This window comes from Schistocerca gregaria, chromosome 1 (assembly GCF_023897955.1).
Source record: "Schistocerca gregaria isolate iqSchGreg1 chromosome 1, iqSchGreg1.2, whole genome shotgun sequence".
Lineage (NCBI taxonomy): Eukaryota > Metazoa > Arthropoda > Insecta > Orthoptera > Acrididae > Schistocerca > Schistocerca gregaria.
In genome coordinates this window covers 399,864,899-399,882,388 of record NC_064920.1, presented here as the reverse complement: position 1 = coordinate 399,882,388, position 17,490 = coordinate 399,864,899, and the positions used below count along the sequence as shown (strand labels likewise).

General features: G+C 41.7%; 1 protein-coding gene across 1 annotated transcript in view; it reads right to left on the bottom strand.

Annotated features, from left to right (window-relative positions):
* Window positions 1–2,154: 2,154 nt before the first annotated feature.
* Window positions 2,155–17,490, bottom strand: part of LOC126349156 (uncharacterized) — a 369,106-nt gene continuing 353,770 nt past the window's right edge. The window contains exons 3-4 of the mRNA XM_050002409.1: window positions 15,148–15,500; window positions 2,155–2,379 (exon numbers count right to left, since the gene is read on the bottom strand). Of these exons, the coding sequence (XP_049858366.1) occupies window positions 2,360–2,379; window positions 15,148–15,478 (351 nt within the window). The 5' untranslated portion in view covers window positions 15,479–15,500 and the 3' untranslated portion in view covers window positions 2,155–2,359. The remainder of the gene's footprint in view (window positions 2,380–15,147; window positions 15,501–17,490) is intronic.

Here is a 17,490-nt window from a genome sequence, read left to right as displayed (position 1 = left end):
TTCACAAACATTCTAGAGTAACCTGAGTGAAGAAATGAAAGATACCTCTTCTCCATAACGATGCTTATACTGCAACAGCTATATAGCATAAACAGCTTGAGTCCTTTTATCAGATAATTCAATAGTCATCCATTTATCGCAGGAAAAAGTGTGACCTTGTTAAAGGCAATTTTTATTTTTGCTGTAACGTCACTGAGTAATCGTGTAGTTTCAAGTCTTTCAGTAATCGTGCTTTACGTTGCCTGAGGTACAATCGGTCCTGATAATGTTTTGTTAACTGCAGCTACTGGCAAGTGCCTTCCCCGGGAGCATCTGTCGGTGTCTTTACACGGTAGACTAATTCGCATCACAAACGAAAGAGATTTAGCTGCTCGACAATTTCCAAACATCCATTCCTTACTTGTTAATTATTAATGTGTCTGTGACACGTTAGGTATCAAAATAGATAACGAAATTAATTACTGTTTGACCGATTCCTGTAGCAATCGACAGTGTGGTATAGCCCATTTGTGCTGTACTTTGCATGAAGAATTTAGTTTGGTAAAATATTTTGTGGTACCTTTGTTACGTAGCAGTGGTTGAAGCACGTTTTTGGAAAAGACCAGTACTGTCAAAAGACTGGTGCTCTAAATTAAAAAGCGATACTTGAGTGGCGGAGGGCGTGGAAGGGAAAGCGGTCAACAGCAGTTCCAGCAAATGTTTCCCGTTAGATGTAACGTTAAGTCTAGAGAGTGAATAATTCTTGGTAGTTAATAAACTTTTACAAAGTGACGTCTTATAATGACGTATTGCGTTCCTCTTTGACAATCGTATTGAAATACGAACCGCGCGAAGTAGCGCAGTGGAAATAGGTTGGAGCCGTATCTGCGAGGACAGTAGTTGAAATCATCGTCCGACCATCTAGATTTAGATTTTCCGTGATTTCGATAAACCAATCGCAGTGGATTCCCGGATAGTTTCTGTGTGCTCTAAACCAACCAGGGTGAATTCCTGGATAGTTTCTGTGAAACCACACAGCCGAGATCCTTCCGGTATGAGGTGGTGCTTCGTCTCTAATGACCTTGTCGTCGATGGGCCTTGAAATCCTAATTTTCCTTCCAATTAAAAACGAAATAACTGGCTCAGAGAAAAATGGTATAGAATAAGAAGATTAAGAAGACAATGAATATTTAGAAGATGATGTACATGGTTTCGATGCTGATGGTGAGGGATATAACAAAAAAGAGCCTTGACATTTGAAAATATCGAAGCAACTACCTAGTGTTGGGTCCAACATGACAGGCATCACTTGTATCATCTGATAGTTTTAGCCAAATCATTGTCACTACACAGGCATCTTATAAAAGACACGGCATAGCTCAGTCTCACGCTGTGGTTACTTCTCATCATTTGATTCTGATTTCTCTCTAGGTTTCTCCTACGTATTCTCCTGTAAAAAAGGTGTCTCCTGCATCACAATTTATTGCAGTGACTTCTTGAGTTGGAAGCAAATTATACCACAGTAGTTGTTGAATTGCATGACAGATATTACGCAGAGAATTGAAAGCAGAACTGACACTTCAAAAATTAAACTTTCAAATATTTACTATACGCTACGGTACCAAAGAGTATAAAATATGAGATCACAATTTTAAAACAAGATGTGAGAGAGCGATTAGAAATATTGAGGAGTCGCTGAACTCCAGTGCGGTAACTGAAACTACAATGATGTCTACAGAGCACAATTAACAACAGGGATAGAAAACCACGATTACACAATTGTTATAGACATATCGTTAGTCAATTTACCATTGCCAAGCACTCAAAGAGGAAAAGGCGGCTACTCATATTACAAACCATGTCGAGTGGTTGATTGTATAGATCTCAACACTATCACCGGATAGAAGAAAGTGCAGTAAGTGCTGAAGAGTCATTTCATTACCTGATGCCTTCCTTCATTTTATCTTTAATGACGACTATCCGTGGAATCATTTTCCGCTTCACTTCACTTCAATAAGAACATTTAACTGCAGCGATTTCGTTGTACACAGTATGTGTAGTTTCACTATTCCACAATACTGGCGTAGGTTAGTGACAGCTAAGAAAAGGAGTATCTTTGTCTCGATCATCTTTTTTAACGACTGGAACATGTTCGATATGCATCTGTATTTATGGTCTCCTTAATTAACATTTATTTTCATTTAAAAATATAACTCCTCCGTATCTTGTACGAGGTAGGAGCTTCCTATGTTTCCGTAACATGGCCAGTAGTTATCCAGCTCGTTTTAAGACGTCCTCTGTGTGCGTTGTCAGTGCGTGCAGAATATATCAGAAACAGCGAATTCGATTTCCTGGCACCGAGTCGTAAGCATAGGCTTTATCAGGAGGTGTTGATGTAACCTGCAACAAATAGAATGAAAAAGTAAGTACAACCATTGTGATATAATTATTTTAATGCAAACTTCTGCGCTTTTGTCAGGAAGACAGTGTTCTATAATTTGCTCAACTGGTTATCATGAGGAAATAATAATCAGTTAACTGCAAAACTGGTGGAGCTGTTTCTGTGAGAAAGCAGTCTGAGTCAGTACTTTTGTGTTTCTTCTCTGGCAACTTGGGCCAGAATCGTCATAGCTGTCTGACATATGACACATTCGTTTGTATAGCTAATATGATTTCACTAACAGAAAAACTTCGGATTGTGGTGCTCTCTGTGTTTCGTAATCTCGTGGGTACTACACAATTACCACCAGAATCTTCCTTAACTTTTCAAAATAGCTTGTACCAAAAGCCAATTATGCAACAGGAGTTGAAGAATTTTTTTAATTTTAAGTCTCCACATAGACGCAAGTTTGATGCAAGCATGACTTCACATAAGTGATTGTCGTGGGTCCATTGTTGTCGATGTTTGGCATTGTAAATGATAAACTTGCATCAAAGTTCTCCGCTCTTGAAAGTTATGTACCAACTGATCGTCGATTATTTTCGCAGAAGCAAGAGAAGAGGGTGAAAACCTACTCGTCCAGCTACGTTAATTCTTATCTGAGAAACGTTATTGCAAAGGAGAGACACACAAGTATGGATTTCGTTTGGCAATGGTTATCTTGTTTCTTGTGCTGCTTCTCTTTCCCGCCTCTGCAACGCTTATTAACTACTTTCAGACAGAAAATGAGAAAGAGCTACTATGTTCCTTCTTACTTTGAAATGACAGGCACTCAGCAGAGTCTTAGTGTAGTTCTGTTTGTAGATGACTTTCAACAAGGCGTATTTTGAGACTGGTAAAGAAATACTTTCTACAAACTCTCAAAGCACACAGTTACAATCAGCCAGGAGGTTTGATATCATCACACACTCCGCTGCACAGTGAAAATTTCTGTCTCAATGAATTACTGTTTTATGCTGAAACTGTGTTCGATGGCTAATGTTTTTTTTTCCCGCGGATCCACAAACACTGATAACACGAAAACAACTACAAGATGAAAAAAAAGTCTTGAGTGAATCTAAACAAAATGTACTAACGTCAAATGGAAAACTTTCATTGAATTACAAGACTATCGGAAATGTCTTTGAAAGAGACAGCTTGCAAAACTATACTCGTATAGAGTATTCTGAAATGCTGGTAAAATGTGTGTGTTAGTTATCAGGTCAGACATTTAACGTGTACGAACAAGAGCACTCACAATTATCAGAAGCTTATTTCCTCAAGGTTCAGTGTAACCTGAACGACAAAAACTCTCTCCAGGAACGATTTTGAAGAATCATGCGCAATATTTCGCTAGTATCTTCCTATATATTATGCCCACAGAAGCTAACACACTGATGGCTTCTGTAGGCAAAATCTAAGAATAGTCTTCAGTCACAGCTTAAAGGAAAAAGTTATAAACCTTCATTTCTAGCATCTTATGACTATTTCTGCAAATGTATCTATAAAATATTGTATTGTTTCAGGAAGGATATTAGTTCAACAATGAGCTCTTGATAAATCTGAAGGAGTACAAGCGAAAAGACATTTAAGATCGAAAATTTTTGATTAATGAATAATTAATAACTGCAAATACCTGAAGCAGAAGTTACCGACCTATTTACAGGAAGCATAAGACAATAGACAAAGACTATTAGAAACCGACAGCATGCGACCTTATCTGTTGTCATGTTTTGGGTATAGAGTGCACCATAAAACAATGTTACTTGAGTTTAGACCTTATCAGAGTTTTTACAAGTAATGAAGAGCTCTTTGCAAATAAAGTAATTTTTCAGTTGTAATATTTAGAGAAATCAAACAGATTGAATATCTTATGAATTTTCAAACATGACACGCTATTTGAGCCAGACTTGCTAAAATTTTACTCTTGCTGCAACAGCTTACGAATGTAAATACGATTGGATTTACGTGGTCATCATCTTTGAAGGAATGTACTCTTCGCCAGCTCAAAAATAATGAGAGCTCTTGCAATAAAATATTCTAGGTTGTGATTTATAGTTGTAATATAGGTACTTGGTATAATGATTTGTAAACTGTAGTGAATTAAATATAATATACTTTTTCGAAACAATACCTGTCAATGGCAGTTACTCTAACCAGAACAGCGGCCTTCGAAATAAAAAAAAGGAGCCAGTGGCATGCTGATGGTATGACTTGGATACAATTTAGGCTCAGTCCTTGGGTTTCGTTGGACTTAGACTGGAAATAATAATCATGCCTACGTCAGTTGAGGTCCGGTTGCTTAAATGGGACAGTGGCAGCACCAATAAAATAAATTATATTTAGCATATTGGATTCTGAATATGTGTGTGATAACAACAACACTAGGTATGTTGAAAATTGTGAAGCTGCATTACATTTGGGTAAATAGATAAGCAGCATAGCTGAACTTAGATACATGTACAGTTTGCAACAAAAAAATGTTCATCAAGAATTTCAGTGGTGTAGCAACGTACGAACCATTTTACATTGACTGACACGGATCCCTAGTGATGGCACACACTGGCTGAGCACCGTACCCACAAAGCCTTTTGAACGGGTTGTCTAGATGCAGGGGCGAGATGTTACAGCAGCTGTAAACTAATACATAGTTTCGTCAGCAAAAATTCTGCCTCCTTAGTAAATTTCATCTTTCTCTCTCTCTCTCTCTCTCTCTCTCTCTCTCTCTCTGTCACATATACACGATTCAGATATTCCAATCACAGCCCAGTAAATAGTTCAGTCATTGTACCACATTTGGCTTAAGGCGTAATGGAGCTCGAACTTCAATGTTTCCATATCTAAATTGTCGGCATAATTTTTCAAAATGTATATAAAATATCTGCTTTAACGGTACAAAACACAGCTCGGGTTTTGGCTCTACTAATATAACATACTGGTTAAGGTGCCCTTGCAACGAGCATAGTTTGATCATTGTAACATATTTCTTTGCAAGGCACAATGGAGCTATAAATTAAATATTGCCACAACTAAATTGATTGAGCTATCGTTGATAACTGTGCAAAACACATGCTAACTCAAATAATATGACTGAATGATATCAAAATGTCATTACGATATCTAAAACGTTTGTCAAAAATATGGGAAAATCAAAATTGTGTGTCTCATCACGACTTGAACCTCACCCCTTTACCTTTTGAGGGCAAGTGCTCTACGCTGACCTACTTCTACATGAGTCATGAATTGCCCTCAAACTGTACTTCAAACAGTATCTCATTTCCTACCTTTCAAACACACAGACATTCTGTTACATATCTTGCGAGACAATACTGGTGTAACGTACAGTATTTCCGCATCTAAAATGTCTGTACTATTTATCAAAAATACGTAAGCACACGATCACTTAATGCACACAAGCATGCACACACAAATCTGTGGCCCTGTATGCTTGGACAGCAAAGCTCAGGTGATGTATGGGGGCAATTTGTTACAATTGTTTTTTATGCTTATCTCTAATCGTATATAAAACGTGGCAATTTGTTATAATTTCTTTGGAACACTAGTTAGAGTTGTAGCTTCTGGCCTTAGAACAGAATACTAACTGAGATCCAGTAGCAGACGCTCAGTGTCAGGTTATGGCATATGGTCACTTTAAGTGTCTAGTGTCAGAATACTGTTTGAGACCCATTAGCTGACACTCACTGTCAGGACACTGCACATTGAAAGTCACCTTTGCTTTTGCAGTATAGTTTTAAGATCCAGTGGCTGACAGCCACCATCAGGTTGTAGTACACATACTACAAACATGCATTTGCCAGGGGGCTGGGTGTTCGTGTAGTCCTCATCATTTCATCCCCATCATCATCACTCGTCACTGGCTCGATTACACTGTGTAAAAAATTGGGACTTTGTACAGGCGCTGATGACCACGCAGTTGACCTACCCACAAACCAAACATTATCACACCATGCATTAAGAGTAATGGTAGTCATCATGGTTAGATTAATGATAATCATCATACAAAAAGACTATCATTATCCCCAGTAATATATACAACGAATTTAGGTGTATGGTAACCATCATGATCAGGATAATGGAAGTCAGCATTTCAACTGACCATCATTGTCCCAACACTATACACCATTTGTTCAGGGCAGTGGTAGACACCATGATTGTGGGAATGGCAGTCACCATCTACTGATCAGTGGTAGTCATCACGATCAAGGGGATGGCAGTAACAATCTACTGATCAGTTGTTATTACATTGAAGGGTGTAACAGTAGTGTCACATGTGTTTTGTACTCTTACAGAAGAACACTTAAAGTATTTTGATAAATGATACAGCCAATTTTACTTTGATCCATACTTTGTATTTTTGAGGGATGGAACTTTCCTCCTGTGCACCCTTGTCTACCACTGTCTTTGACCATGTAATGTTTACAGATTATATTTGGTGCATTTAAAAAATATGCAATTCGAGTGATACAATGGATCAAAGATCTCGTCAGACACACCATATCTGAGATATGGTGTGGTGAAGTGTCGGAAAATGTGACTCCCGTGGAACATGCAAGTGAGACATAAACACAGATAAGTTGAAGGTCAATAGATATAATACCCAGTCGATAACGTTAATTATATTTTCCTTGATGTGCTATCATGTTTTCTCTTAAAATAGTGTTCGGTCGGTTCGTTTTTATACTACCAGTATCATATCCTCATTTAGACCCAAAAGGGAGTGTGAACTATCAATACAATGCTTGCTGAGCATGTTATTTTAGTCACATCAGCTTTGTACTGTCATGGAAGAATTCAGACGAGGATACATGCCTTTGGCACTTAATTTGAAAGTCTATAGTCATGGTTTAGATGTTAAGTGTAGGTTAGAAAATAACTACAATCTTCCAGTAGATGGCACATTATTTTAGCTAACACGGATTTTACAGAACAGTAACACAGACTTTTAGACGCGGTAATAACACTGACATAACCATAGTGTGTGTGCCTGCAAAATTTTGATAAATAATAGAGAGACTAAGTCACACCAGTATTGCCAATAACTTTACGTATTTCTGATACATATTTTGGATGTGATAATAAGATTATAACGCTTCGTAAGCAGAGTATTTTAGGCAACATTTGTTTTGTGCAGTTGTAGTAGAGTAATACACACTGTTTAAATGTAGGAATATTTACTTTTACGCTTCATTGTTCCTTACACCAACTAGGGTACAGTCATCAGACCACATTCATTATCATGTGGGAGATACAGAGAACAAGACGGCGAATGGCTGATTCGTTTAAAAGGACCATAAAATACTGGGTGATAATCGTCTAAATTATTTTTGTTTGAATTTTTTTATACTGCTAACCTTAAGGAAATGATTAATGCAAAGGAAAGCTGGGAAGTGGTTCTGTATTACAGCAGACAATTCAATATGTTCATCAATAGTGGTACATTGTACTCCAACGTGAAGTACAAGTCCAAGAACGTCGTCAAATTTATAATTTCAGGTGCAACATCACAGCCTCACATTTGGGTGACGTAGCTCTTTGAATAACGTGGATAATTACAAACAACACACAAAAATTTAATTAGAGGTATTGTGTCAGGGAGTGTAGTTTCACGCATTTCAACACTTACATGTATATCCATAAGCTTATGGGTAATGCATGACAGAGGGTATTTAGTACCAATAACTCATTGGAGATATGCTGCATTAAAATGTTACATGAAAAATTATTGACCATGTTCCTGAGAGAATTTATGGGAACGGAGGAGTAACCAGTAAGAAATTAAGAGTAACAATATGTAATAATTGTCAGCTTTATATTGATGCGTTAGGAAATACGTATGAGTCATGGTACATTTGCTGCAATAGCAAACCAGTCTACCAGCCGACAGATTTAGAAAAACAAAGAGAAAAAGAAAAATAGTTAAAAAATGGCTCTGAGCACTATGGGACTTAACACCTGAGGTCATCAGTCCTCTATAACTTAGAACTACTTAAACCTAACTAACCTAAGGACATCACACACATCCATGCCCGAGGCAGGATTCGAACCATCGACCGTAGCGGTCACGCGGTTACAAACTGAATCGTCTAGAACCGCACGGCCACTCAGGCTGGCTAAAAACAGCTACATTACCTACAGATCAAAGTACAGTGTTCAGTTGTTCCTCTTTTTCACTTAACTATCTCATTGTACGTGTAGGAGAGTGATATTATTTTCGTCACATATGTCGTTCAGTTGAATCACACACCCACACTTTTCACCCTCCTGTATGTGATACAAGAAGTAATTGTGGTTATTTTGACGATGGCACGATTCTTAGCGCTCTAGAAAATGTAGTAAAACAATGTGCTGAACATTTAGGCGATAATGGGAATCCAAATGGAAAAATCATGTGTTTGTTATGGTGCCCTATAATTACGAAATGCGGAACCATATGGTATCCGGGAGTAACTAGTACTGCCAGCAGTATCTTAGAAAAGAGCTATTTCGACAGAATTTCTTATGATTCGTAGAACTCAAATAAGATAGAGGAAGTACAGAACAACACTCTGCCTCTGATGAAGAAATAACGTCACATTGTAGATTGACATAAAATTGTTTTTTTTTTTTTTTTTGTGACGGAGAGAACAGGAATAAGCTGCTGCAGCCCTGGTTAAACAGGTAGCTTCAGACTGAGCTTTATAAAATTTTCCGATCAGTGTTTTCAGTAAGACAACTGGGAAGCAAGTAGAACAGACCTCACTGATTGCTGGAAACTAACAGTACAGTTGGTGGGTCGAAGCCACTCTACGTCAGGTGCGAGGGATGCCTGAAGCGTAGAAGCTGTAGTGACTCTTTGTGGAAAGAAATACTCTGCATTTGTACCACTGGCTGGAACTGGAAATACAAGAAAATAGTAAATGGATCTTGGAGGGATCAAGATGTCTGTTCCTGTCGCGAAGTACAGAGACCGAGGGCGGTACTGCGTTCCTATCACTAGAGGGGCACCAACAGTATCTTCTACTCCTCCCTGCCGAGGAGACTGTAGTAAGATTTAGAACTGAATCCAGGTCGTAGGAGCGCGGAATGGCCGCGCGGTTAGACGCACCATGCAACGAATCGGGCTGCCACTCTCACCGGAGGTTCGAGTCCGCCTTCGAGCATGGGTGTGTGGTTTTTAGCGTAAGTAAGTTTAAGTAGTGTGTAAGTCTAGGGGCCGATGACCTCAGCAGTTTGGTCCTATAGGAATTCACAGACATTTGAACGTTTTGAATCACTCCTTTTTACGTCTAAGTTAAGGAAAAGTTATAGGCCCTCTATTGTTTCTGATCTATATTAATGACACAGGAGACAATCTGTGTAGCCGTGTTAGATTGTTTGCACATGATGATGCCATTTACCGTCTAGTAGAGTCATCAGATGATCAAAACGACTTGCAAAATGATTTAGATGAGATATCTGTATGGTGCGAAAAGTGGCAATTGACCCTGAATAAAGAAAAGTGAGAAGTAATTCACATGAGTACTAAAAGAAATCAGCTAAATTTCGATTACGCGATAAGTCACACAAATCTGAAGGCTGTAAATTCAACTAATTCAATTACAATGAAACTAAATCGGAACGATCACATAGATAATACTATGGATAGAGCAAACCAAAGACGGCGATTCATTGGCAGAACACTCAGAAAGTGCAACAGGTCTACTAAATTCTGGAGTATTGCTGTGCGGTGTGGGATCCGCATCACGTGGGACTGACGGATGACATCGAAAAGGTTCAGAGAAGGGCGTCTCTCTTTGTACTATCGCGAAATAGGGGAGATAGTGACACAGAAATGATACGTGAATTGATGTGGCAATCATTAAAACGAAGGCATTTTACGTTGCGACAGGATCTTCTCATGATATTTCAATTACCAATTTTCTCCTCCGATTGCGAAAACATTCAGTTGGCACCCACCTTCATAGGAAGAAATGATCATGACGATAAAATTAGAGAAATCAGGGCATGCACAGATAAATTGAAGTGCTCGTTTTTTCCGTGTGCCGTTCGAGAGTGGAACGGTAGAGAGACAGCTTGATGGTGGTTCATTGAATCCTCTGCCAGACACTTTATTGTGAATAGCAGAGTGATCACGTAGATGTAGATGTAGATGTAGAAGTCACTGGGGACAAAATAAAAGCACGGACAGGCGGAAGATAGAAAAGAAATCCTTTTCAAAGGACCTGTGCCGATATTTGCCACAAGTGATTTGGCGAAACCACGGAAAACGTAAATTTTGATCGCAGGATGAGGACCTGAATGAGGATACTCTTTTAAGTCGTCCGTGTATCTGATACTCTATGAGAGTCATCACTTAACCCATTACGGAAAAGTAAGTGGTCCTCGTTAACACGTGAAATGTACTGTTTGCTTTGTACGAGGACGTGCTGAAAAGTAATGCTTCCAAATTTCTGATCCTGTTCTCAAGATCGATTGAGATATTGCATGTCATGGATTTTACTCTCCTCTGACGCAAATTGCAGACCTCTGGCGCCACAGGACTCCTAATTGTAGGGTGTAACATTCCGGTGTGTACTGTAACTATGTTGTGTTGCGAGACCCTCAGGAAACTGAAAGCACGAATTCAAAGAGCTCGCCCACAAATGAAGCAACCTATCCTTCATCTCGACAATTCGTGACCAGACGCGAGCGCTGCGATAATTCGACACCTTCGGTTCGCTGTCATCAATCATCGTCCACTCAATCCCGATTTGGCCCCATCCTATTGTCATCTGTTTCAAAGCTTAGAGAACACATGCGAGGACCTCACTTTGATAGAGATGAGGTGGTGCAAGCAGAGGCGAAGCCGTGACTCCGTCAACAAAGTCAAATATTGTGAAGTAAATCAACAAACTGGTCTCTGGTTGGGACAAATGCGTTGGTCGCCAACGTGAGTATGTTGATAAATGTAGACATGAATAAAGATGTAGAATGTTAACAGACTTTGTTTTATTTTTAATAGTTCTCACATAAATAGTCCGGCTGCATTACTTTTCAGCAAGCCCTCGTATTTTGAACGTATACGTAGGTTTGATCGTCATAATTACAAGGAAATAATTCGAGCGCACACTCACTAACAGATAAGAATTTGAAATTTCTCCACAATATTATATGTAGTGCGAGAACACCTGGGAATTATCCATCCACCCTAGAAGCTTTTCAGGTGGGGTAAGCAATACGTTCCTACCGTACTGGACAGAACAATAAAACCAACAATACACTGGACAACAAGCCATGAAAACGTTCCCGTATGAAGGCGTTCGCTTCAGCGTATCTGCAACGTAGCGGAATTTGGATGCGCTTATATAAGCGCCAGACGTTACGGCCTTGCCGCAGTGGATACGCCAGTTCCGGTGAGATCACCGAAATTAAGCGCTCTCGGGCGTGGTCGGCACTTGGATGGGCATCCAGGCCGCCATGCGCTGTTGCCATTTTTCGGGGTGCACTCAGCCTCGTGATGCCAATTGAGGAGCTACTCGATCGCATTGTAGCGGCTTCGGTCAAGAATACCATCATAACGACCGGGAGAGTGGTGTGCTGAACCCACGCCCCTCCTATCCGCATCCTCCACTGAGGATGACACGGCGGTCGGATGGTCCCGGTAGGTCACTCGAGGCCTGATGACGGCGTGCTTTTATATAAGCACCAGCATGTTGGTAAGGGTTTAGTGTGGCATTCGTGTCTTTCCGATAAATTTGGGAGCGTGAACTATGCCGACATTATTATCAAATGTGTCCAATCAGGACAAACGTGATGTTAGTTTTTTCTTGGCTATAAAACACCGGTAGACAGCCATCGGAGACTCAAGAATGTGTATGAGGCAGTATGTCTGTCGAAAACTTCGTTGTGGGAAATGTGCGACAAGCGGTGCTGCTGCTTCGTGGTAACACTCGTTCCCTTGTCGCAAAAGTCGTAACCCAAGTTACGCCAACCCAAGTGGAAGACATTCGAGTACCCGCCCTATAGTCCTGATCTCTCCCCATCCGACTATCACTCCTTCGGTCCCTTAAAAATGACCTTGAAGGGTCGAAGATTCCTGTAGGACGAGGATGTGCCACAGCTGGTTACGGATTTTTTGACGCAAGAGGACACGTTGTTTTACCAAACGGGCATCTTGAGCCTGGTGCGTTGGGAAAATGATTAACTCGATGCTTACTGCGATTTCAGTGGCGGAACCGCGAGACCGCTACGGTCGCAGGTTCGAATCCTGCCTCGGGCACGGATGTGTGTGATGTCCTTAGGTAAGTTAGGTTTAACTAGTTCTAAGTTCTAGGCGACTAATGACCGTAGAAGTTAAGTCGCATAGTGCTCAGAGCCATTTGAACCAACCTTACTGCGATTTTGCGTGACTGGCATTCCGATTTGGCCTGTACGGCCTTCGAACACAAATCTTTTTAATCGCCGTTTGTATCTCAAATCACCATGAATGTACACTACTCGACATTCAAATTGCTACACCACGAAGATGACGTCCTACAGATACGAAATTTAACCGACAGGAAGAAGATGCAGTGATATGCAAATAATTAGCTTTTCACAGCATTTTCACAAGGTTGGCGCCGGTGGCGACACCTACAACTTGATGACATGAGGAAAGTTTGCAACGGATTTCTCATACAGAAACAGCAGTTGACCGGCGTTGCCTGGTGAAACGTTGTTGTGATGCCTCGTGTAAGGAGAAGAAATGCGTACCATCACGTTTCCCACTTCGATAAAGGTCGTTTTGTAGCCCATCGCGATTGCGGTTTATCGTATCGCGACATTGCAGTTTGCGTTGGTCGAGATCCAATGACTGTTAGCAGAATATGGAATCGGTGAGTTCAGGAGGGTAATACGGAACGCCATGCTGGATCCCAGCGGCCTCGTATCACTAGCAGTAGAGATGACAGGCATCTTATCCGCACGGCTGTAACGGATCGTGCAGCCACGTTTCGATCCCTGAGTCAACAGATGGGACGTTTTCAAGACAACAACCATCTGCACGAACAGTTCGACGGCGTTTGTAGCAACATAGACGATCAGCTCGAATACCATGGCTGCAGTTACTCTTGACGCTGCATCAGAGACAGGAGCGCCTGGTGTACTCAACAACGAGCTGCGCGGCATTAGCCGAGCGGTCTTGGGCGCTGCAGTCATGGACTGTGAGGCTGGTCCCGGAGGAGGTTCGAGTCCTCCCTCGGGCATGGGTGTGTGTGGTTGTAATTAGGATAATTTAGGTTAAGTAGTGTGCGAGCTTAGGGAGTGATGACCTTAGCAGTTAAGTCCTATAAGATTTAACACACAACGACGAAGCTGGGTGCACGAATGTCAAAACGTCCTTTTTTTCGTATGAATCCAGGTTCTGTTTGCAGCATCATGATGGTCGCATCCGTGTTTGGCGACATCGTGGTGAACGCACATTTCAAGCGTGTATTCCTCATCGCCATACTGACGTATCACCCGGCGTGATGATATGGGGTGCCATGAATTACACGTCTCGGTCACCTGTTGTTCGCATTGACGGCACTTTGTACAGTGGACGTTACATTTCAGATGTGTTAGGACCCGTGGCTCTACCGTTCATTCGATCCCTGCTAAACCCTACATTTCAGCAGGATAATGTTGCAGGTCCTGTACGGGCCTGTATGGGTACAGAAAATGTTCGACTGCTGCTCTGGCCAGCACATCCTCTAGATCTCTCACCAATTGAAAACGTCTGGTCAATGGTGGCCGAGCAACTGGCTCGTCACAATACACCAGTCACTACTCTTGATAAACTGTGGTATCGTGTTAAAGCTGCATGGGCAGCTGTAGCTGTACACTTCATCCAAGCTCTGTTTGACTCAATGCGCAGGCGTATCAAGGCCGTTATTACGGCCAGAGGTGGTTGTTCTGGGTACTGATTTCTCAGGATCTATGCACCCAAACTGCGTGAAAATGTAATCACTTATCGGTTCTAGTATAATATATTTGTCCAATGAATACCCGTTTATCATCTGCATTCCTTCTTGGTGTAGCCGGCCGAAGTGTCCGAGCGGTTCTAGGTGCTACAGTCTGGAACCGCGCGACCGCTACGGTCGCAGGTCCGAGTTCTGCTTCGGGCATAGATGTGTGCGATGTCCTTAGGTTAGTTAGGTTTATGTAGTTCTAAGTTCTAGGGGTTTGATGACCTTAGAAGTTTAGTCTCATAGTGCTTAGGGCCATTTGAGCCTTCTTGTTGTAGCAATTTCAATTGCCAGTGGTGTAAATATCGTTCCTGATAAACTGCACTGCATGACCTTTCCCACTTATCGGGTGAAGAACCCCCGCGTTCAAGCTGACAACGACGTCTATCTTTCCATTTAAAACCACACGTTTACAATGAGGCGTTGTTGTATTTCAGATTCTTCTGCACATCCGATCAGAGAGAGATAGCGCATAGGTTAGGATACTAGACTCGTATTCGCAGTGAGTGAGGTTAGAGCTCCCACCACGGCGTCTCCAGTTACGTTTCCCGTGATTTCCCTGAATTATTTTAGGTTAATTTCCAGGCAATCCCTTAGAGAAATTATTTTTTCCCACCTTCCTCCACTGACCTACGCATGGAAGGGACGTTACGCTGTAGCTTTATTTTAGATAGAAATGAGTAGAAAATCTGAGCTGTTTGGCTAGGAGATTTGTTGGGCCAATACAGCACTCGCGAGGATCGTGTAGAAAGTTGTTAGCTGTGGAGAGGGGCCGAATGTTCTCACCGAGGTGGCAGGTTTTGGTGTCGCGGATGCTGCCAGGATCCACGTCGTCGCGTTTACCCTTTGAGGCCGAAGCTGCGGAACGGGTCGGCGGCAGCGGCGGCGGTCCAGCTGGTCCGTGGGAACGCAGGCTCCGGCAGGTCGCTGGGCTCGCGCGCGGCGCATCCCGGTCGTTGCTGACCCCGGCATTGTCCGGAGCAGATCTGCTCTCTTCTCTCTTGACCAGAGGCTCGCCCCAGCAGCGCGCGGACCTGTTACAGCGGCGCAGTGCGCGGGAAAGCCTCGCAGGCTGCTCCTCGCGCGCTGGGCGAAGGGCGACGGCTCCTCTCAACATCCTCTTCCTTCCGGAGGAACACCTGTGGGATGAATTTGTCATATCTACAGCATACTCGTACCGATTATTTGGGTGTTACATTAAGAACATTCACATGCTTCTTAAGCTATACGATGTCGGTTAAAGGTAAATATTTCTCAGCTTTTCCCATTCCATAGTTGCTACAGCAACCGGTTTCCATAGTTATATAAAGAGATGGTTTCGGTTGGGAAGCTATATTTTACAGATAACGCATTAGCCATTCGTGAGTGTTAATTTTAAAAGTTTAGTGCAACTTAGAATAAAGCCCTTAAGTTGTAATTGTGTATAATTACGTATTTGTCTTTCCTTTTCTTCAACAAAATTTGAGGAAGCCTTAACCTGGCGAAATGTGTTATTCGTAATAAAGATAACTTTGCAACAGACTATATCTTTACACGAAGTGTTCCGAAAATCCCATTAAAAACCTCTTGGACTTGTTGGAGGTGAGTCATTATATGATATTTTAAATCCGAACGAATATCCGAAAACGTACCGTTTCCGTTCTACTACGGTTTTAATTCAGATATTTAATTCGTCTACTTCTGCTTGAGTAACTGAATTAGGCTTGTCGCAATACAATTGTTAGGTAACAACTCGAAAGGAAACTTAACGAAACGTCCATGTGTCGCTTAAGCGTTTTTGTCTTGCGTTAAAAATTAAATATTACGTGTTTACACTTTTCCAGAGGCCAGCATACTGTACGTAAGGAACAGTACTGATTCATTACATTGTGGCGATCACCATTGTTGATTCAGACACTGTATCTACGAGGCATGTCTTGCTATACACTTTCTATCCCACCTGGTGTCTTTTCAGTTTCTAGTGCTGCGGCCAGAACTCATGCCAGCAGATGTTTCTCCGTCTCACAGGAATCTTTTCGCCTACGACCCCACAAGTACACGTCATCCTGTCTATCCTACTCCATACCAGGACAAGCAACTCCGAGACTTTTCTTTCTCCCTCCACGGATGTGGATGCGTTACATAGCAGAGCTGAAACGGTCGTAGAATGGAAACAATACTTCTTCGGTCATGGCTTCGTATTCAAAATATTATGTACTCACACCTTTCCACAACTCCTAGACATCTGTAACGGGTATTTCCGAATACCGTGTATAGGGAAGTATTTTGGAGCAGAGACACTATACTGCTTATTGTTATGATATCAAGTTAACAAATTCGTTCCTAACATGTCTAACACAAGTTACAAATACGTTAACAACATTCAAAAATATACACAAATAACAAACACACAACTGGAAGCACAAGATAGTAACTGACTATCTAGTCTTTCTCTCATCATCTTCCTCTCCCTCCTGCCTCACCTACATCTACGTCGACATACACAATCTGCAGGCCACAGCATGGTGCTTGGCTGAGAGTACCCTGGACACCCACTAGTGGCTTCCTTTCCTGTTCCCCTCGCAAATACAGTGAGGGTAAAATGACTGTCTATATGCCTCCGTATGAGCCCAAATCTCTTTATCTTATACTCGTGCTCCTTACACGAAATGTATGTTGTTCGTAGCAGACCCATTCTGCACTCAGCTTCAAACACCGGTTCTTTAAATTTTGTCGATAGTGATCCCCGAAAAGAACGTCAGCTTCCCTCCACGGCATTCCTATCTGAGTAACCGAAGCACCTCCGCAATACCTGCGAGTCGTTCAAACCTGGCAGTAACAGATTTGGCTGCTCGCCTCTGAAATGCTTCGATGTCTTCCTTGAATCCGACCTGGTGACGATCCCGAACACTCGAACAGTACTCAAGAATGGATCGCACTACTGTTCAGTATCCGGTCTCCTTCACAGATGAACCACACTTTCGTGATATTCTCCCAATAAGCCGAAGTCGACCATCCGGCTTCCCTATTACAATCCTTACACACTCATTCCATTTCATATTACTCTGCAACGTTACACCCAGATATTTAATCGACGTGGCTGTGTCAAGCAGCACGCTATTAATGCTGTACTCGAACATTATGGGTTTG